Source organism: Lonchura striata, chromosome 21 (genome assembly GCF_050655825.1).
Source record: "Lonchura striata isolate lonStrDom1 chromosome 21, ASM5065582v1, whole genome shotgun sequence".
Taxonomy (NCBI): Eukaryota; Metazoa; Chordata; class Aves; order Passeriformes; family Estrildidae; genus Lonchura; species Lonchura striata.
Window position 1 is genome coordinate 9,459,724 of NC_140723.1, and position 21,072 is coordinate 9,480,795.

At 42.1% G+C, this 21,072-nt stretch overlaps 1 protein-coding gene across 7 annotated transcripts in view; it reads right to left on the reverse strand.

The window, feature by feature from the left end:
- Nucleotides 1–348: 348 nt before the first annotated feature.
- The window catches only part of CDC42 (cell division cycle 42), a 29,731-nt gene continuing 9,007 nt past the window's right edge, over nt 349–21,072 (reverse strand). For 2 of the 7 annotated variants that reach the window (XM_021533754.4, XM_085559083.1), the window contains exons 2-6: nt 15,384–15,525; nt 11,015–11,087; nt 7,680–7,789; nt 7,386–7,583; nt 349–1,753 (exon numbers count right to left, since the gene is read on the reverse strand). In XM_021533754.4, the coding sequence (XP_021389429.1) occupies nt 1,664–1,753; nt 7,386–7,583; nt 7,680–7,789; nt 11,015–11,087; nt 15,384–15,488 (576 nt within the window). In that variant the 5' untranslated portion in view covers nt 15,489–15,525 and the 3' untranslated portion in view covers nt 349–1,663. Of the gene's footprint in view, nt 1,754–2,370; nt 3,226–7,385; nt 7,584–7,679; nt 7,790–11,014; nt 11,088–11,818; nt 11,891–13,505; nt 13,588–14,099; nt 14,194–15,166; nt 15,357–15,383; nt 15,526–21,072 lie in introns of those variants that run through there. The other 5 variants (XM_021533755.4, XM_085559084.1, XM_085559081.1 and 2 more) reach the window with 4 other exon arrangements.

Sequence of the window (21,072 nt, forward strand, 5' to 3'; positions counted from 1 at the left end):
CTGCCCATGAGCACGGAACAACAGGAAATTTCTTGACAGAAGAGGTTCAGGAACCCAATAAGCCCCAAAAGCCAGCTTTTACTATTTGGGAGTACACTGAATATTTATTTGTTTAAGAACTACCAAACCCTCTTCTTCATATGGGTCTGACAGCAAAGATGCTGCATCAAAGACTAGAGCGATTTCGACAGGACTGAGGCCAGAAGCCAACTGACAAGGATTAAACATTAAGGAAAGATTTGAGTTAGCTCACAAGGAAGAGAAGGGTCTCACAAGGGATAAAAGCCATATTTACAAGTCCTTCACACTCAGGAGAAAAGCAAAGAAAATAACTACCCTCAGGCAGGCTTGTGAAGATACTTTTAATACATCTGAAAAGAATGCATATACAAAGAACTTAGACATGAAAAAGCATTGGTTCAACACTAATGAGTCTACAAGAAATTGAAATTGTGGAAGATGGAGAAGATTCCCTAAATCTTAAATTTTTTTGAATTTGCAAACCAAAATACATTTTTTGTAAAATCCTTATGATACTGCAGATGGTCTGTGTAGAGACACTGCACATGATCCTCAGGGGTGGAGCCACTCTTACTGGTTCAAGGTTACTCATAAGCATAATGCACAAAAAGGGGTTCCCTCAACTGGTCCCCATATGGTGTCACACCAAACACCAGAAGCCCCTCCCTAAACTTCTTTTCAACTGACACGGGTCTATCTTTCCACCTCTCCCCAAAGGATGCCAAGCCATTCAGCAAGAGATGCACCATCAGAGCCAGCTCCCAAACCCATTGTAGCATATCCCAGGTCCCTTCAGGGTGTCCAAGCAGCAGTGTATGTGCTGGTCATTGTGAGCATTTCTCTAATAATTAAGGATTGGCAGAAGATAGATTCATTAAAAGCCAACTGACCCAGCTAGGCGTGTTTCCAAAGGCGTGGTTATTTCTTCAACACGAGCCAAAGGATTATGATGGCAAAGATTAAGGAAGAGACCGGCAAGTTAGTCTCAAGTCTGATGGTGCATCCAGAGAAATCATCCTTCTGTTCCTAAGGCTTTGTGACTTAGAGGATGGGGTATAAATTTATTACCTGCACAGTTAAAAAGCCAGGGGAAAAAGATACAAGGCAACTTCAGAGAAGGTGTATTTTCTACAATCCTTCTTAGAGGAGCACTAGGTTGGGACATTTTGCTTTCCCGACTAAAGTCTGCTCATACCCAGACTGCTGGCTGGCTGCAGAACAACCCTACAAGGTCTAAAAACGAGAACCAAGTCTTACCACACCAGCGTAAGGGGCAAGACTTCAGTTAAACAGCCTAAAATTAGTCTGTTACAGAAAAAGTCATTGAGCATGCCTTGATGTTAAACAAAAAAAAATTAGGAACAAAAAAAAAAAAATTAAAAAAAAACTAGTAATGATCAATGTCTCCTGATAATACATAATTACTCAAAATGAACTAGTTTAAGTGAATTGAGGGGACACTGGGGAATAAACACTAACATTCTCATCTCACACAGGGATCATGTGGGGGAGATGGGAGTGCAGGGCATTCGTCATTATTGCAAAAACAAATTTTAAAAATTTCTATCTTTAGTTTGATTTTAACATTGCTTTTAGTATGACATCAAACACCAGCTTTGCAGAAGGGGCTGTGGAGGGACGTTCATAGCAGCACACACCTGCGAGTCTTCTTCGGCTCCGGGGGCTCCAGGGCAGCCAATATCGCTTCGTCAAATACATTCTTTAGGCCTTTCTGAAAAGGGGCAAAGAGAGAAAGGGGCAGTCTCATTTTTGAGTTTTCACACAAACAAAACCCCAGAAAACCAAGTGGTAGCCACATCCCTCTAAGAACACATGGAGATTTGCCATCCCCAAAGCCTGCCTGCCTGCCCAGTGAGGCTCTGTACCACTGCTCTCAGCAGCTTCTGAGCAGAGCATCTCATTTTCAGAACAAGAAGCCTAATCCTCAGAGAGCAGACCAGTGTGCTTCACGAGTAGAAAAATGTCCATCAAAATAATTTCCTTAAGGCAACTTTTATGAGTAACCAGCTACTCATACTTCACATGCTAATGACAAAGTAGAAGGTGCTGCATTCAGATGAAAGAATACAACCTGGACCATGCCTGCGACAACACACACCACTGTGTCAGTGGAGGAGAGACAAGGTAACTATGCAATTATAATCTTGCCCAGTACATGCTCTGGCTGGGCATCCAGCCCTAAACACCCCAGTGTTAGAAGCAGCCAGGCAGAGCCCAGAATCTACCATAGTAGCAGAGAAGTCAAGCTGGGAGTACAGAGGGGTACCATACACTCTGTTAAGGATTAAACTGGAGCCAGGAAATGCAACTTGAATAAAGTTTCATCAGTCATTTATACAAACAACTGCAATTTTTAATTTCAAAATTTAAAGACAAGCTACAATTGATGTTTTTTTCCTTAAAACAATTAAAATCAGAAGCATGAAAGTAAGCAGCAGCTTTACATCTTACAGTAACAGGCTTTAAGGATCTATTATTGAAATGAAGAGCTCTATCATGTTAGTGAAAGCAAAAATTTTAACAGTTCATAAAGCAGTAGCAAGTACATCAATATTTCCTTCCCCCCAGGGACTGACAGATACTCCACTATAGCACAGACAGTCAAAGCAACAGCAAATATCTCACTGCACACAGGAGAACCAGAAAACCCTTCACTTTACAGCATAATTTCCAGATCACCAGTTCAGGTACTTTTGTCATGCAAATACAGTTAAGAGTCACAAGTAGAAATGGAAAACACATGTATTGTTTCTTCCAGTTGGATTCAGGAAGATCAAACATCATCTCTTATTTTTGGTCGTTCTTTAAATAACAATGTAACCAGATCTTTTCCCCAACAGCCTGAATTATAAAGCTAGCCACACCTGGCAACCCAAGCAGCAGGGAGTTAAGCGAGTCCAGTTCATGTTCCACAGTCACAAAGTTTTACTAAAGATCTCAAGTACTGTTTTCAGTCCAAGATCTAATACAGAGGTTGCTCTAAGATGGTAAGCAGGCACCACAGCTTTCAATCAAGGTGATTTGATTCATTTTTAACCGGGTTTCTACAGTAGTGGGACAGAGGAAGCAGCAGCAATAGGGGAAGAAGAAAGTTTAGAATATACAGCACTTCCTTTTGGGCTGAGTTTCCGGAGGCTCGAGGGCAGCTAGGATAGCCTCATCAAACACATTCTTCAGACCTCTCTACAAGACAGAGGGGAGGAGAAAAAACAGCAGCCAGGTTAGAGGATTAGAGAAAAACAAGCAGATACAAAGAGCATTCAGGAGCAGGCTGAATTCACAGAGGCAGTAAACAGATTTACTTTGCAAAAAAACAAAGTAGATCCCAGGAGAAAATCTCATTAAATAACCCAAAAGTCAGTGACAGAGACAGACAGAACATGTGACAGGCCAAGTTAGACAAAATTAACATTCAGAAGGGCAGAAGCACAAACACGGCAAGAATATAGGGGAGGGGGCCACACAAATGGTGATGGTTTTCACTCCACTGCTGCACTACACTGAGGGAGTTTACAGGGGAACAAATCAAGCACACAACAGCTTGTCCCAGCAGGGGGACCTAAAAGGTCAGTTAAACCTTTTGTCATCACCTACTGTAGATAAGGGAACACCTCAGCTGCATAGACAATTGCTCCCAACTCCCCAGATCAAAGGGCTCCAAACAACTCCTCTGCTTTGTGAATTCAGCCCCTGAATAACTGAAGGTCTCCAAATGGCTGGGACATACATTCTGGGATGGAATCAGGACCACTCTGGTAAGCCATCATCACTGGCAGTCATTCTCAGTCTTTAGAAGTGATGCAATACCTCACCAGCGCTACTCTGACACTGGGAGCCAGCATGGAAATGGTGCATTTCAGTTATTCAGTTTAGTTGCCAAAGCAAGTGTAACCACAGAAAGACAGGAACAGCGTTATGAATGCAACAACTGGGATCCATCACCAGAAAAGCAGTCACAGAGCTGCAGGACCCTGCAGGGGTTACATCAAAGCATGGAGTATGCACTGTATTTACTGTAAGCATAACAGGAATAGTGCAGGGCGTTACCACTCCCACCCAACTCTGCTAAGTTACACACCACATCAGAAGTGAAACCTGGCTCAGTTTAGGCTAACTGGACTCGCCTAAATCTACTGTCATGAGTGCACCTTTCAAAAATTCAAGAGAACTGCTATATGACAGCTGAAGGCAACCAGAAAAGCTTCAATTACATCCTGTAAACTGCAATCTGTGCAAAACTTAAGACTTCTTTTAAGATCACTCAAATGCAACTGGTTTCTCCCTTACAGGTTATACTGGTATATCCCTTTTACAAGAACTTTAATTTTGTTTTACAGAAGCACATACATGGGAGACCTCTAAGGCAGTGCCATCTGGAAGCATTTAAGACCATCACATAGCATGCAATATTATACTTGAAAGAATAATCATGTAAGGAAACTACCATGTACATTCTGTACATCCTCCCCAGCAATTTTTCTTTAAGTAAGTTGCAACTCAGGCTCACAAAAGAGCTAAAGAATTCAGACAAATAACGCCTCTGAAGTCTAAATAGTAATTAGATTTAATTTCTCTGTGAGAATAAAGCTGTAGCATAAAATCAATTATGTACTGTTAGACAGATGAAGAACACAGGCAGGGCAAGAGTTAATAAAACAATTTTACTTAAATTCTCCTATTCAGGGACTACTCTTATTTTTGTATTGCCTGCAACAAATTTGTTCAGCAGTGCAGAATTTGGAATTTTTTTTGAAGGACCTAGCAAAAAAGGGAAAAGGATTTAAAAAAAGGACTGGGACAAAACTGTTGTGAAAATGGACCGGGGTTAAAAACCTGAATGACCAAGAGTAACAACATGAAGGGAAGAAACTGTGTTCAATACCACAGGCACACAGGCCTGTTAAAATCATGACTTTTGTGTTACACTAGAAACAGGCTGAGATTGGGTTTCCTCTGTTTATGGACAGCTTAAGGCACTTTATATATCTGTGCCAAAACTGGTTAACCCACCACCAGGAGGAAAAAGAATTCAAATTCAGCATTCTCTCTGGTGTTAAGTACTAGGATTGGGCTTCAGAAAGTCCAGACACATGTACCCAAGAGTAACAGAACTAACAATCGCTGTTGTTGCAATCTGTCAGTCACCCTCTCCTAAACAGCCTTACCTACTTGTCACTGTGACACTGGGCCATTTTGTAAAGAAAAACTGGAGACAGACACTGAAAATGCCTTCATCACAAAAAGGGATTCCACAATCTGAGGAAAGGGGGATAGAACTTGCTCTCCAATGGAGCAGTTATCCAAACTTGGGGAGAAGATTATCTTTACAGAAGAAACTCAAAAACTCAGCCTCTCATGACTCATACAGTACAAAAACAAATAATGCCAGCTCCATGAGTCTATGAGTATTTTCTATAGTGGTGTCAAACTAATTTATAGATTAGTTGGGAAGAAAAAAAAAACACCCTGGACTGCTGACGTGAACTGCACAGACAGCACCCAAGGCAAAGAGAGACTAAATACCTAATTGAGTCTCACTTCAGCTGAAATCAGCTACTATAGCATTGCCTTGCAGGTAGGAAAATAACCCTCCAGGCCAGTGAAGCAGCTGCCTTCTGTGTTCAGCAAGCCGCCAGTGAGATCACTGCAGGAGCTCCACACAGCCCTCTGCAGATCAGTTACACTGCTGTTCACCAGCTACTGATGACAGACCCAGGAAAAAAGTGTTTTGTGAGTCAACAACAAATGAAGGGAGAAGAATGGAGCAGATGCAAACCGACTAGTTGTCCACGTGAGAAGGCTTCTGAATCCCAGGTCACTCCTGACTCCTAAAACCATCACTTGGTACACAAGCACTAACGCTCTGCAAGAAAACTCAGGCTGAGCTTCCAAGTGCACAAAGTTGTTCACTACAACAGAATATAGCTTAGTCTCTCTGGAAATAGAAAGACTGGATAAACACTGACATTTTTTGTCATATCAACTCTTGCTCTGGTAATTCCAAGTGATTCCATGCAATTTGAGCAGACACAAGCTCAAGTCCAAAGCTACAGAGGAAAGGGTCTCAGAAGGCAATACAGGACAAAGGCCCTGGCAGGTATTTACCAACTAGCAGGCTCTACAAACTAGCTAGCGGCAGCATTCAGGCTGTGACAGACACTATCTAAAACAGTACTCTGGTGTTGAACAGATCCAAGAAAAACTACAGCTCAAGCATAAACAGCTCTCAGCTTGCCTGTGGGCAGTTAGGAAGCATGGCCAAGACCACCTTTTGATCAGGGATTCCCAGAATGAACAGCAGCATGCCTCACCACACCACCTCCAGTGCCAGTGTCCTAAACAACTCCAGCAAAGCCACTTCCTTCAGAGACACCCAGGCAAATCTTTGTTACAAAAAAGCCTGAGGATTTTAAATGGAAGAGTAAACATGCAATCTGGAAAAAAGGGGCAAGATAAGTAGAACTTCAGGATTTGTGCAGTTTGGTAATCGTTTTATGCTCAAGGAGATGAATGCACAACCTAACTGGAAAGAGTGAGGGGCTTGATACTGTGCACCCCTGGTTCCATGCACATCACAGAAGAACAAATTCTTTACAGACCAGTATTAAGGAAGTTGTTCAAAGTGTTATAGTCAATTCTGCAAGAGTAAGAACCTAGGATTAAGCTCCCAGAACATCCAAGGTCAAGGCAATAGGTCAGCTAGCCAGAAAATGGCTCCCACTCTAGTGTTCCTAACTGAAAAGGAAAAAACAGTTGAGTTTCTTGCTCTTAAATCAGCTACTTTAGTTGGCTTTCGACTCACATTCATAAGTTATAAACATCATGTAAGAACTATTTGACTGTTACTTTCTGTTTTAATAGAACTTCTATCTGAAGCAAGGACACAGGAAACAGCTCACCACCAGCTGCACAAGAAGAGAAGGCAGCTCTCAACTATGAAGGTTTCCAGTCTTCAAAGTACCAGCATTAACTTTAATGAGAGGCATTTTTTTTCCTTTGCCTGCTTGTTTCAGCAGTGAGGTGCACTCTGTGTCCCAACCCAATTAATGTCCATAATGTACCTTCTAAGTTTTCAACAGTTATTTTTCTCCAGCACAGAAGCAAACACACTAAAGCACATCCTCCTCCATCACCCACATTAGGCCTAAACCACACAGGCTGATTTTCCTTGTACCACTGCCAACTCTCTGTGCCTTAGAACAGCATGACAAAGAGAAAGCTACACTGTAAATAGCAGAAACAGATCTTACACCCCTTCACATCCACACTGAGTTGTTTCTCCCGGAACTGAAAAAAAAGTATGGAATAAAAGCAAGCAAAAATGGTCAAAGACCAACCCTTACCTGCGTAAGTGCAGAGCATTCCACGTATTTTACAGCCTTCAGGTCCCGGGCCAGCTTTTCAGCAGTCTCTGGAGTTATGGGCTTCTGCTTGTTCTTGGCAAGTTTCTCAATTGTTGAAGGATCATCTCTTAAATCAATCTGGGTCCCAACAAGCAGAAAAGGAGTCTTTGGACAGTGGTGAGTAATTTCAGGTACCCACTAAAGACAGAAGAGACACAGCATTTGTTACTTAACCACCTAAGATAACTCCTGACATACTTCAGCAGCTCTGTTTTCATGCAGAGTTCAACCAACCTTTTCTTTCACATTTTCAAATGAAGAAGGAGAGACCACTGAAAAACAGACCAGAAATACATCTGTCTGTGGATAGCTGAGGGGCCGTAATCTATCATAGTCTTCCTGACCTAGAGAGGAGGAAATTAACACTGTATTAGACCCAGACAACAAAATCCTGCCCTTTACAGGAAGTCAGAATGCACATTTCATCACAATAACATGGCTGTGATCAATCCTAACTCTTAAGCAAAGAGCCAAGCATACCGTGAACTCAAACATTTGTAAAAATCTACGTTTCAAATCCAGAATTCATTCAGTTGCTACGTAACAGTGAGCTGCTCAAAGTTACAGGAAAGCTGCGAAGCCTCCAATACATTTTGAAATAAAACACCCTTGGACTGCATAACCTTCTGTTCAGTTATAAAGGAAAGTTGTACAACGTCGATCCTGTTATAGATTAGGTCCTCTAGTCCATCCATTGTAACTATTATGCCATCAAATTTCATTACCCTACAAAAAAACCCCACCTCTTTGGAGGGGAGAAAAAAAATAGTTTTGATCATAAGAATGTTCTGACTTATGCTGGCAGCACTCAGTGAAGTGTCTCCAGGCATAAGGAGGAGAATGTTGTTGGTACGCGTGACTGTGACCAGGCCACCCAGCAGTATTACCCTAAAACCTCACCAAAGTCCCAGCATGGGCTGTGCTTTGGAAGAAGCCAACCTCCTCCTTTTGAGTCCCTTTGGGCACACAGTCCCCACAAGGCACCATTAGCACTGATCCATCAGCCTGACTGTCCAATTTCATTCTTAAACTTCCTCCTGCCCGATTCAGCAGCACTGCTTTTAGAAACTCTATTTGGCACTGAAGCTGCTGCACTTACCAGCAATGAAATTTGAAACTCTTATTTAAAATGTCTCAGATTCCAACTAATGCTGTCTCACTCATCATACAGGACAAAGACCTACAAGATCTTGAAGGAACTGACACAAAAGCTGGGACACCTCAATGGAGAAGACCTACAGTTTGAAGATGGAAATCTAGACAGCCCATCCTGTCTACTGTGCTTGGCTGGACACAGAAGAGTGAGCACTGACCAGAATCATAGTCTCAGAATAGTGTAGGGTTGAAAGAACCTTGAAGATCACCTCATTCCAACCCCCTGCTATGGGCAGGGACACGTTCCACTAGATCAGGTTTCTCCAAGCCCCAGCCAACATGACCTTGGACACTTCTAGGGATGCAAGGACAGCCACAGCTACTCTGGGCAACCTGTGCCATGGCCTGCCCATCCTCACAGGAAAGAATTTCTTCCTAGCATCTAATCTGAATCTAAAATATCTTGTTGCAATTAACAGACTACTCCAAAAGTCTGTCTTTCAAGAACACGCTTAAAACAAAGACTTGGGTTTTAATCTGAGAACTAGCAATAGGGGTTTCATACATCGCTAAATTTTTTCACTTGTGCTGGCTGCTATTTAGAAAAAGCATGCAATCATTAAGAACTAATACTTTCCCCTCAGCAGTCCAGCTCTGGAAAGAAAGCCTTTACATTTACAAGTGCACAGCATCACCCATATGCATTAAAGTAATTTGGTAACGTCTCAAAATTACTAGCTGGATCACTGCTCATGTTGATAACAGAAAATGTGCGTAACTACACACACAACACTTCTCAGAAGTCTGAACCCTCAGCTGGAAAACAGGCAGAGAAAGACCCAACACATCCCACACAGGGACGTTGCAAATGCTACAACTGCCACAGGACCACCAAGATCCCTACAGCACACCACACAATGTGTGGTCAGGAAGGAGTCTCTCTTTTCCACCTAACTCTTCATCCATGAACTAGGGAGCTTACAATAACAGGAACACAAATCACACTTGGGAGGAGAACATGGAGAGCTAAGCAAAGCCATTCTGAAGAATACATTCAGTACAGACAGCTCAAGGTACAGATGCAGTGCCAGCTGCAGGCTGAGCTCTGGGTGTCTGGGAGCCCCAGAAGAGCTGGCACTGACCCTCTGCTCAACGAAGGGCCCAGGGACCCATGGCACAGAAATACAATAGGAGCCAAGGACTCAGCTGTATGGATATGACAGCCTGGTTAGAGAGCGAAAAAACTAGGTAAGTTCTCCCAGAATCAGCTTGTGAGACTTTATAGAGTTAAACAATGATAGCTTATTATTATAAACCACCTGCAGGTGTTTTCCTACTCTCCGTTTTCCTCAAAGATTGTTTATAAGAAAGGCATTTTGTTAATTAGCCAATCATGTGAAAGCAATCTATCTAGACTGATCTGGTCGGTCTGTATTGGAACAATGAATAAGAAGAGAAAATTCGAAGTAAAGCAGCTATGCTGTGCAAACCAGCCTTCTGGTGAGTCTGTGTCATTTCTTACTCAACAGCATCACAGCTGGAAGCCCCCAGACTTTCAAACACATGCTGTGAGGGATATAAAAACCCACAATTTGCTTTGTTCAGGATCTCTTCCCAGAGGCACTAGCTCAGGCTGTTATTTTGGTTTTTCGCCACAAATAAATTTTAAGGCTCTGGATGCCTGAGACATCTATGGGAAACCTGGGGCCAAGGCAGTAAGGAGACCTTATCTGACTGTGAAGTGTGGTGCATATTGAGAATCAAGCGAGGCACCACCACTACTGGGTCACTGAAGTTGCCACTATGAACAGGCTTCAGTCCCAGCTCAAGTGGTGAAGTGTGACCAGATGGCTAAAAAGGAAAGTTTCTTTAACAGCTATAGGGTTTAACTGGGAACCTAAGATTGTTTCATTGATCAAATTAGATCCTAATTATGCATGTAAGAATATGCTAGAAACAGATGAAATTATATCAAGACAATTTTAGATGAAAGCTTATGAACTAAGCTCTTTAGAAGAGCTCTTTTGAAGAAGAGTTGCTGCCACACCACTTCAGTATTATTAGGCAGTAGGAACCGAGTATCCAGCAGCTGAACCAGTTTCTACCATTTCTTGGTAACTTTTCACACATGAAAAGCAATGTTTAACTGTTTCATCACCACACATTTCTCCACCCTAAAACTGAGATGCAGCTTAAACAAGAGGCCAGCAGATTTTTTAATTTTTAAAAGCAAGCAGTGAGAGGGCTTATCAAATCCACTCCATTACTTCATCCACATTAAGGATGCAGAGACTTACACACATTTAAAAGGTTCTAATATTAGTCATTCTGTCTTGACAGAATCAAGAGAGATTTTCCTTTTCTATTAAAAAAAAAATCTCAACAAAAAAACCCCAACTGTATGTCTTCATGTTCAACATCACCTCAGGTAAGTCTTGGTCAAATACAAATGACACAAACACTTGGTTTCTCACCTGCAGTATCAAAGAGGCCAAGGGTGTAAGGCTCTCCTCCAATCATCACTGTTACAGCATAGTTATCAAAAACCTGGCAAGAAAAGAAACACATGTTTAAAGGAGACATGACTAAGCCATATCTCAAATCATCATCCTACCCACCTTGCCAGAGTACCTCTGATTTGAACAAGAGACACCTCTACAGGAAAACAAAACCATCAGGCTTACAGTGCTATTAGCACTAATACCATTAACATATGGAATAGGGATACTCCAGCTGTTTCCATGACATACTCAAGCAGAGGCATATAATGTACACCACTGAATAACACATGGTAAAAACCACTGAGCAAAACACCTACAACAGTGTTTGCTTGTTACTGCAACAAGGTTTCCCGCACTGCCACGGAAATTTCAAACTTCAACCTTAGTCTGACACAGTAAACACATCCTCAGAAGGATAGAACAAGTAAAGTCAGCCCTGCCCTTCAAGGGCACACAGTGATGGAGCTGCATCTCACAGTACTTAAATCCTCTGAAGTCCATATTGTTGAATATCTAGGGAACTCTATTATAGGGTCCATCCTTTCAAGAGGGATTTATCCTCCATCTTCAAAGGAAGCAGTATCTGGTAAAAAAATCAGTCTGTGTCAAATTCAATCTAAAAGGAGAGTCTGGCTCCAGATATCAAATTCTACTGCCTCTGCAACAGCGCCTGGCACAACAGTACTGCCTTCCAGGACGTCACACAGATTAAAACCAGCACTACCCAGTGTTGCACACACTAAGTGGTTTACAGTACAACTGAGCACAAGCACCTACCCAAAAGCTCAACTCCAGCACCCACCCAGTCAGGAGAGCACTGTTTGAGGTCAGCATCCTTCATTCCAATAATGATGTTATCTTCAGAACCACAACAAACAGTATTGCAGAAACTACCTTTTGCAAAAGATCCTCCCTGCTACAAAAAACAAACCAACAAAACAAAACAAAACAAAAAAAAAAAAAAAAAAAAAAAAACACCTGGCCCCACAAGTTGCTGCATGGTCACTTGGGGCCAGTCAGGATCTCCAAAGAATGATGGGGAAATTCTGCTTCCTCACAGAACTGCAGCCTGAGCAGCCCTCAAAGCTGAAGTAAACCCCAACAGGAAAGAGGTCAGCAGCCACCTCAAAGACTTTTCATGGAAGTGAGCAGGGAGGGATGTGGAAAACCATGCATCAGGTGTTAATATAGTACGACTTAGGTCCTTGAAAAAAAAAAAAAAAGCAACAAAATTTGAGGTAAGAGCAGTGAGACTGTACTTCAAAGCTATACTCCCCAGAGTTCAGATGTCTCCTTCCCACGTGACTGCCCTGGTTAAAGACAGACCTAACAATACTCTAATTTTTCAGCTTTTCACAACTTACAATGACTGAGAAAGCAACTACAGCTACTGCACACTGCATATCCCCAGACCATTATCCAGAAGCAGAAATCCACTTCCCACACTATTTTGAATTAGCACATTCAAGATTTTAAAGCACTGCAAGAAACATTACCACTCCTCCCCACTACCTGCAACCCAATCCATCACACACTGCATTGGGTTTGCCTTACTGAGCATTTGTCTAGCTCCAAATGGAAAGTATTCACAGGGCACATTCACTATCCCATGACTGTACTGCTTCAAGACCTCAAAAGACAGATCAGGATGAGGACTCCTCTATTCCTAGGAGCATAACAAGGAACCAGAATGATGAAGGTTAGAGCATTTCCTCTTCCACATGTCAGAAGATGGTCAGCAGCTCAATCACCCAGCAATATTCCCCCCATTTTTGCTCAGCTACCACCTGTAGCTGCCCTTTCAGGGCAATTAGCATGTCTCCTTTCATATCTTTTTGTTGTTGTTGATGTTTTTAAAGCTCCCTATCTTTAAAATTGGATTTTTTTTATTTCAATATTTTTGTCAAGGTACAGCTTCTATTGAAATGTTTGGGGTAGAGCCCTAAGAAGGACAGGGTTATGATGCTGGTCTTCATAGAAACCAGGCAACTATAGTTCCACAGTACAATTCATAGACAACTTCATCCTCAGTTGTGCCAAAATGGCTAAAAACCAGAGCCCAAAGCAGTTCTTGCCAATGCCAGACAGCCCATTGCAGCAACTGGCATAAGCTCTCATGGGACAGGACTCACACTTGAGCTGTCACAATCCAGACGTTGCTAGTGCCTTTCCAAAGACATGCCCCTCACTGCCTTGATTTCTGAGAATAGCAACAACATCAAAAACAGACAAGTAACAAACTATGTGCAGTACCACCATGAAACCCATCTTCCACTGGGAAATATCCTCCATGAAGAGAAAGGACTGCAAAACACAGAGTCAACTAAACAGAACTATCTGTCAGTCTGAAATGCTGTGCTTTCCATCCATAGTGTGGCCAGGACACTGCAGAAGAACAAAAGTATCCGTTCTCTCTGTCTATTTATTACTAGAAACATTAGCTGGAATATCAGAGGTTACATACCAGTTTCCAGAGTCTGAAGTATGCCTCTAGGCTGTTCACAGAATTAGGAACGGGCCTCTGATATCTCCAGAACAGTGAGTTCCTCAAGCAATGAAGTTCAGAGGTAAATAACATTTTGGAAACATGAGGCAGATTTAAAATAGATTTAAAATATACAAAAGCCTTAGCACACTTTGAACACACTTCATTGGCAATTAACTTTTTATCAAGTTTTTCACATTCCTTGCTAGCAGAGATTTACAGCTAGTACTACTGTGTGCAGAACAGAAGATCAACTTGAAGGCTTTCAAAACATACATTTTAAGATTATAAAATTTTTCAGCTTAATCACTTCCCTTAAGGGATAAGTATAGAAACACCCACTGCTGAACTCACTGATCAATTACATTTTGCCTTGGTTATATAGAACAGCTTAAATAGGACAAGCAGCCTTTCACAGGTTCAGCACAGAATATGGCTGTCCTACAAGCATCACATCAGTATACCTGACACCACTGAAAAACTTAAGGACGGCAAAACTGTTTCAAATGCCACTTCTCTACCAATCCATAACAGAGCCCATGAGAGAGGTTGATCCTGGGTCTCCATGCTTACCGCACAATCCACAAGGTCCCAGTAGTGGCCACTGCCTCTACCATGAACAGTACAAGGTTTGGGAGTCCTTCCACCTTTAGCTCCTGATCTACAGCTAAAGACAAACATTTTTATTTTGTGGAAGTTTGTCCTACCCAGGACAAACCTTGTATTTGGCAAGTTGAAAAATTCTGGATAGCATACAAAGCCGATATCTCAAAAAGACATGATGATGTTCACTGCAACTTCTTCCCCACAAAGAGAAGACATTTTTGTAAAGTTCTAATCCAAAAGAACTATCAGGCAGAGCTACCTGGCATCTCAGAGGAGCTACCTGGTCTTCTGAGTTACTTTGTAACACAGAGAATATTACCAATCCCTTCACTGGCAGATGCATTTCCACATCCAAATTTGTTTGAGATACATAGATAAACTCTACAACTTGCATTTTAATAGAAGATGGCCTTTTCGGTCAATAACAGAGAAAATTAGTAAAAAGAGCATCTAGCTCTCAGTCTCTTGCAGCAACTTCACTGAAAACCGACCCACCTCAGTGGCAGTACACTGATCTTGCATATGCAATATTAAGTAGAAAAGCACTTTTCTAACAGGAAGACCATGCACATGCCTCACAGGCAGTCATACTGCTCTCAACTTGAACTTTGAATAAGTTAAGGGTTTCAGTATTTCAAAAAACTGAGCCTGTGAAACTCAAAACAGTTACTTCAACATAGTTAAAGACTATGCATACATTTGGAAATACAAAAGAATGTGACTGCGTCCAAACACACTCCTCATACTTAGCTGAAGTTAATCAATCACCCTCCATAGTGAGGATGAGAAAAATGAGTGAGAAAAATGAGCCTCAGAAAATGTTAACTTAGTCACGGACTATTCTAGCAACACAAAACACTCCCTTCCCTAAAAACAAAGATGCAGCAGGAAGTGAGAGCACAATTGGAAGAGCAGGTGTTCCTAATGCCTGCTCTCCACTGGTCTGCAGTTATTCGCACTGCTTCTCTCACTCACAGAATCCATCCACAAAGAAAACGCAGATTCTGCACAGCAGTCAAGTAGCAAGAACTGACCATAAACAGGTGAACTGACTAGCACTACCAGGTGACATGGAAGGCAACAGCAGAGAATCAGACTGACTCTCACTTTTCCATGAGTATTGGTCAGTCTCCAAGAGGCTGTAAGAACAAACATTAGGGCATGCATGCCATAAAGGTTAGTTCAGAAGGGAACTCATGCTACCCCACTCCATCATGCCCAAAGAACAACTTGATCCATTCTCACACTTACCGTTGGTACGTATTCCGACGGGAATTTATTTGTTGTATAAGAAATTAAGAGACAGGTTTTACCAACAGCACCATCACCCACTACTACACACTTGATCGTCTGCATTGCTGTAATCTATTAGAATATCAACTCCAAAGAGAACCTAGAAGAAAAAAAAAAGATACATATATTTAGATATTTCCCACATGCACTAGGTAGCAATTCGCATCACCTTTGACAGTAGCCCAAACTACTAACAGCACATTTGAGATATGAAACATGACATTCCTAAATGAGCTGGTAGATCCTTTGCCTCCACCACATACACAAAGCTACTCACATTCATAAGCGGAAAAAATTTTGCCTAGTTACCTAAAGGTGGGCAAAAACACCCATTGGTTTTTCCAGACTCAATTTTTTATGCATGGAAGCATCTAGCCTCAGATGCACTGGAAGCTGAAGTGTAAGCTCTGGTCTTGAGAGCTGCTCAGGAACACACCTGCCTTCTATAGAGTTCTCTCTGGAGAGCAGCTCAGCGTGAGACACACCAGAAGTGCTTATGGAATAAAAATCAACATTTACAGACAGAAATAAACATGACTATTTTTTTCTTTCCCTGCCTTTTTTAAGACCTAAGCACTGTTTTACATTTTTCCGGTTAAGAGTTGCTAGTTAACACACACCTTTATGCGCACTGTGAAGTGTTAAAAGCACTGAGGGCTCAGCAGGGCATTCAGATCCCAAGGGGATGGGATTACTCTTCAGACATCACAAAATCCAAACACACCCAGCTACTCCAACACTGTTTCAGCAAAAACTAATGTGAACTAAACCAGTTTGCATCACCAATATCGCCTCCAAACAGCTAGCTATCTCCAGTGTTGCTCAGCTGTCTTTCATTAGAGGTGTACCAGGCATCTGGTCATGCTTTCACATAAACGTGTGAAATCCTGACCCCAGGAAATCAGTAGCAAAGCTCTCACTGACTGACAGCATAATATCATCCAAAACACTTATTTACAGCAAAAAAGACTTGCTGCAAAGTATTTGTAAAGTCCTGATGGGGGGCAGGAGGTATTGCAAGCAGCAAATTTGCCATCACAGGAACAGCAAAGCTTTAGCAAGCAAGGATGCTGCCGTGGCTCTCAGGTCTGGGTAACTGCAAGTCAGAGTAACTGTATTCAAAAATCCAATCAATTCCTCCTTAACTATGCATTTGGTCACTTCCTGGGGATTTCACTTCTTACAGTAATGTAAATAAAGTACAGTGCAAATCCAGATTTTTGAGGCTTTAGTCACAGCCAGCAATATGATCTGATACTGTATCACACCATCATGCCTGCAAGGAAAGGAAATTGCTAGGAACTCATGAGAAACATACAATCCCCCACTCTTCAGATGTCACAAGGTTGTTCTAGGATTTCAAGAAAGACAGCTACCTTCATAATAATCCTCAAAAGTTCCTAAGAACAGTACCTGTAGGGGAATACTAGCCTACTAGCCACAGACATTCCCACAAGACCTGGACAAAACCACAAGCAGTTTTAGGAAATGGCAGCAAAGATTCTCAGGGCAGGCCATCAGCCGAACCTGATACACCAGGCACTCACATTGCCATCCTCATCTATAATTCTTCTTTCAGCAAGCACAGAGATAATAAATTATGTGCGTAAGCATCAGGTGTTGCCACCAGTCCTCTATTTGGTGATCCACTTCAATATCAACAGAATCTATTCATTTATGCAGATCTCAGTTTCCCAGCTGACATCCAGAAGGATGCACTGTGCAGATGTATCAACAAGGCCCTTCATTAATAAAACAAAAACCTCTGCAATTTGGCCCTGAAGCAAACACATATTTACTCAGAAGGAAAAAGTAACTATTTACATTTCAAAAGACATCTTCTGTGTTCAGGCCAGTTCAACTGTTTACATCCAAGTACTATTATTCAATATTGCCTCAGTTGTGAAGGGCTCCCACAGCTCTGCCTTGCCATGCCGTCGGCACTGACTGATCTCAGAGAAAGCCCCACTTCACAACAAAAAAATAAAAAAGGCAACCAGGCAGAAAGCAGGCAGTGGAACAGCACAGCTCAGGCCCATATTAAGAAAGTGTTCATGCTCAGAACAAAGGTGAAAAGGGGTGAGCCACTCATTAAGGTGATTTCAAAAGGAAAACATGCTAAAAGTCAGAATGAATCCAAGTTCATTCCAGCTAATCCCAGCCACAGCCACTAGTATGCCCCACTCACATAGGCAACACAATTCTACCATCTTTCTTTTTACCATCCACCTTTCAGTTTAGGCAAAGCCCAAAGCATTCAGCTCTAGCACTGCTCAGTGTAGGTAAGATGCTGCCTCCAAGAATTCGTCTCAGAGTTACTAAATGAAGTACAAAGCAAATCTCCAAACTGGGTTTCCCAGCCACTTCTCATGTTTTTCCAATTTCCACTCAAGTTTGTTACACAGCCCAGTCAGTCCCTGGAACCTGTGCTCCAGCTGTCCTTGCTCACCTCGGGGCTGGCACAAGTGGAGGAACATCCCTCCCATGTAACAGCACTTACAGTCAAACCTTTAGAGAAGCACTCTTTCCACACAGCTCTTCCCTTGGCAGACCAGAACACCTCCATGCTGTAATCCTCCCTTCCTGTTCTACCTGTAATTAGCAGGTTACACATCTGCTTCAGATCACCTTCTTTCCACAGCCCAGAAAGCACACCAGAGATAAAATCCTGGCTCTGAAGCATTCCCTGTGCTCACTACAACAGACCAATCCATTATTCTCCATAAACCCAGATTTTGTATATTACCAAAAAAACTCACACCTTTGTAAAAAGAAAAAACATAGGTCTAGTATTACTCTTTAAAGCTTATTACTCCAGAGAGCACCAAGGAGGCCACAGTACTAGAAAGCATCTAAGGTCACAGAGTGTGCCGCAAGCCTTCACTTCTTCCCTGTCCTTGGACACAGCCAAGTCCCCATGCTGACACTGGGCAAGAAGCTGTTGTTCTCTGGCAAGGGCTCAGGTCAGAGACTGGGGCTTACACAGCACCAGCTGCACACATCTCATTATGCCTGCCACAGCTCCGACTCCAGCAGTGAGCTATCAGCCCTATGCACACAGTTTTCTCTTGCAGAGAACACCAAATCAAGAGCATCTACAGGAGTACTGCTCATTCATTCTCTCTGCACCTCCAATTCCATCCTGAAGTGAAGCATTGGTGTGGTGCAGATCAACGACTCAAACAGCACACCACTGCACTCTGGGTGAGACAGCACACACTATCTTTTTCTACCAGTGACCTCATCCTTTCAGTTTTCCGGCAGTGGGAACAAAACAAAGAGCAAATAACCCAAGGCCTTGCACTGGAGCCTAAATCAGAATTTGAATGGCACAACAGGGTTCTGGAAAAGCCCAGGCAGGGTTGTTTTCTTTCTTTTTTTTTTTTTTTACTCTTTTCTAAAACATAAAACTACCATGAAAACAATTGAACTGGATCACTGGAAATTCTCTATGAAACAAGCAAGTACCACTGCTCTCACACAAGTTGTTCAATTCTGGTTGCCCCCCACCACAATTAGACACTTCAAAATTACACATTAAAAGAAACAAAAATTGGAGCACATATCTTAGGTAAAGAGATCCCCCCATTTTTTTTTTAAATGGATGCATAACTTTACGTTTAAATACTGAAGATGGTGTAAGTTTTAAATAGAGTGTTCAGCACAGGCCTCCAAAGTCTTAGCAGCAGCAAAGTGGAGTTGTTGAATAAATTATTTTCCTTGGATTAGTAGACCTTCTAGATTAGCCGGATGAGCTAATTTTTGCACTTGTAAGAAGTCTACAGATCACAGCTGAAAACAAGCTAATTTCTAAGGAGCTTAGATTCACTATTCTGCGACCTCCTCTTCCATAGGAATAGCTTTAAGGATACCTACATCCTTGACTTGTGGTTTAAAAGTAATTTAATCCAATTTGAGATTAACCACAGAATAACTCATCCTCAGAGTGCAACGACAAGGGAAATAGAAACAAAGAAGTTACAGAGGCTTTGGTCTTGCTTCCCCTCAGAAGTCACCACCTAATAAAAGGGAGTCTGTGTGTACAACACCCAGCAGAGAGACCACTCCAAGCAGTTTTAAATATCTGTAGGAATTGAAAGAGACTGGAAACCACTGAAGTCATCCCAGCCTGAGGGCAATGAGTAGATTTTGAGCCATGTAACTGTGCCATCTGGCCAAGCCCAGACAGGAGAGCTGGGACTGGGACTGCAATGCAGGTCAATATGACTTAGTTCTGTTCAAGGAGTTCTGAAGACTTCTTAAAAACATAAATAAAAATCACAAAAACAAAAAAAAAAAAACAGAGCATTGCACTGATTTGATCCCTCAAGCCTCTCTGCAGTGTAACCAAAACCTAGAGCAATTCAATAAAGTACATGTTAACTAATGATATTTGCAGTATTCACTGGATTTTAACCTGCTCAGCATGTGATCACAACAGCAGGATTTCAGAGAACTCAATGCTCTCCTAGAGAACTGGGATCTCGCATCTGGAAACTGTGGATTACACAGCCATGCAAACTGTCAAATTCAGAGGCCCATTTTAGGAAAATTTTGCTTAAAAGCTCAATTTCACTTTTGTGGAAGACAGCTGATCTGCATTTAGGATTAATTCCATAAGTGTTAACAGAGATGCGAGTAATACGACAAACAAGGAACTGAAGTCTCCAGCAGGACATTCCAGAGCTTTGTAAACCTTCCTGGTGCAAAGGAAATTCAAGAGTGATGCAATTTGGTCACACAGGCCTGTTCAAGCACCAAGACACTGACCAATCACAAGAGGCTGAAGAAATCCACAGTACCTCTGGCAGGTTCCCACTGACTAAGCACAAGCCATACCATCCCAAACACACTTGCACTTCCTGTGCAACGTCTGACTTTCCCATCCTAAAGGCAAGGCAAGCATATGAAATATGGTGGTACTACAGGAGCAATTGGCTTTCACAAACTTTCTGTAACTTAAGAGTAGCTCCAATCTGTTCCAGTACCCATGTGCACTATTAACTGGAGAATTAAAGTGAAATTTTGCGGGGTTTTCTACACAATCAGTGTTCCCTACCACACCCAGAGTTAAGAATCTGCACAATCTCACCTCCACTATTGCTTCATATGTATTCTGAAGGAGAAATCACAAGCCTTCAAGTTTGTTAAAATTTCCCTAACTTTTAAGCTACTGAAGTTTTTTTTCAGGTTAAAATGTGCACATTCTCTCAGCCAAACGAAACTGTGGCCTCAGATCTGTATGCATGTCCTGAACTCGCTTCCTGCCTCAGCAGCACCACCACTTCCCTCTATCAGGCAGACTGAAACTGCTGCCATTTCATCACTAGGATTGGCTCACTGGAAGGTACTGCCAACCAAGAACCAATTTGTTGGCTCTATGGGATACACCATTAGCATAAGAGTAGAACCTTAACCAGTCCATCACAGCTTCCAGATCCTGTTTGAGCACCTGCTCCTCATTCCAAGAAAACAAGCAGCCATTTCTGAAAACTAACTTTTTTTTTTTTCCCATCCAATAGTATTTTACAGTTAACAGTTTATTCATCCAACTCAAAGCACTCAGGAGTCCACGCTGACAGGAACAATATTCACAGGATTTTATTCATGAGCTCTTGTAACTACTTTTGCTCTTCCATGGTAGTTT